This window comes from Galeopterus variegatus, unplaced genomic scaffold, assembly GCF_000696425.1.
Source record: "Galeopterus variegatus unplaced genomic scaffold, G_variegatus-3.0.2 Scaffold314, whole genome shotgun sequence".
NCBI lineage: Eukaryota > Metazoa > Chordata > Mammalia > Dermoptera > Cynocephalidae > Galeopterus > Galeopterus variegatus.
The window spans coordinates 646,305-647,511 of NW_007726425.1; the positions used below are offsets into that span (position 1 = coordinate 646,305).

At 61.8% G+C, this 1,207-nt stretch overlaps 1 protein-coding gene across 3 annotated transcripts in view; it reads right to left on the reverse strand.

Moving 5' to 3' along the window:
* Positions 1-443, reverse strand: part of CACNA1E (calcium channel, voltage-dependent, R type, alpha 1E subunit) — a 344,242-nt gene extending 343,799 nt beyond the window's left edge. For all 3 annotated transcript variants that reach the window (XM_008567380.1, XM_008567379.1, XM_008567378.1), the window contains exon 1: positions 47-443. In XM_008567380.1, the coding sequence (XP_008565602.1) occupies positions 47-155 (109 nt within the window). In that variant the 5' untranslated portion in view covers positions 156-443. The remainder of the gene's footprint in view (positions 1-46) is intronic.
* Between the last annotated feature and the right edge of the window lie 764 nt (positions 444-1,207).

Sequence of the window (1,207 nt, forward strand, 5' to 3'; positions counted from 1 at the left end):
GCCCCCGGCCGCGCCCCTCGGGGCTCTCGGCGGGGGGGGGGGGGGCCCGCCGGCCCCGAGGCCGGCACGGGGGTTCCTTGCCGGTTCCTGCTCTGGTCCGAGTCTCCGTCGCCCGACCCCGGCCTGCCGACCACCGCCTCCCCGAAGCGAGCCATCCTGAAGTTTAAACAGACAGAAGACACAGAAAGGTGATCGCGGCCGAACACCCGCACCCAGCAACAAGCAGAGACACACGGAGACTCAGAGCCGCATCCAGACAGGCACGGGGACCACCGCCTCTGGGGAGCCCCACGAGCTCTTCGGAGAGGCGGCTGCAGCGGCAGCCCCGCCGCTCTGAACTGTTGAGTCTAAGCACAACCTCTGCGAAGCTCCATTCCTCAAGAAGGAAAAAACGGGGGGTGGGTAGGGTGGGGATGCTCAGTTTCTGGAGGCAAAATTTTTTTTTTTTTTTTTTTCAAAATGCCAGTGTGAGGTGGCGTTCAGGGAACGGAGAGGAGAGGGGTGGAATAGGCTGCTCTTCAAACATAGCTCCTCTTCTGGCAGACGCACCACCTAGTTCGGGGAGAGAGGCAGGCACCGGTCCGCTAGGTAACAGTTTGGTGATTTATTGGTTGGGGGGAGGGGGAGGGAGGAATGGGAAAGTCAAAACAAAAGAACTTTAAAAAAAAAAAAAAAAAGAGGACGGGGTTACGGTGACATGCTTTATCACGCCAGCCCCTGCAAGTCCACCTAAGCAATTCCACAGCCAAGACTTGAGTCTTTAAATCTGCCAGCACAGACGCATCCAAAGGTTGGGATTGGGGGGGTGCAGCGCTATTGAGGTTCCTGCGTAAACCGCGACGCCCAAAATATCAAAATAAGAAGTCGATCCAGCCGGAGAGGGACAACGATTTCAAAGCTCCTGCGCTTGGGCTCCAAGTTGAGCAGCATCCGGAAAGCGGCGAAGCCCGAGTGCCCGCATCCGCCCGGAGCGCCGGCCGCCGCCGCCTCCCCGGATCAGCATGCAACAGCGATCCGCGGCTGCGCCGGGAGAGGGCGGGAGCGCGAGCGGTGGCGGCGGGCGAGCCCTCGCGCCGGGGAGGAACAGGTTGCCGCTGCGCCCGGCGGAGGCCTGGCACGGGACTTGTGCAAGGACCGAACTTCCTCGCCAACGCCTCGGCCGTCCTCGTCCACCCAGACAGCGCCCTCCGCCCAGCGCAGGAGAAGA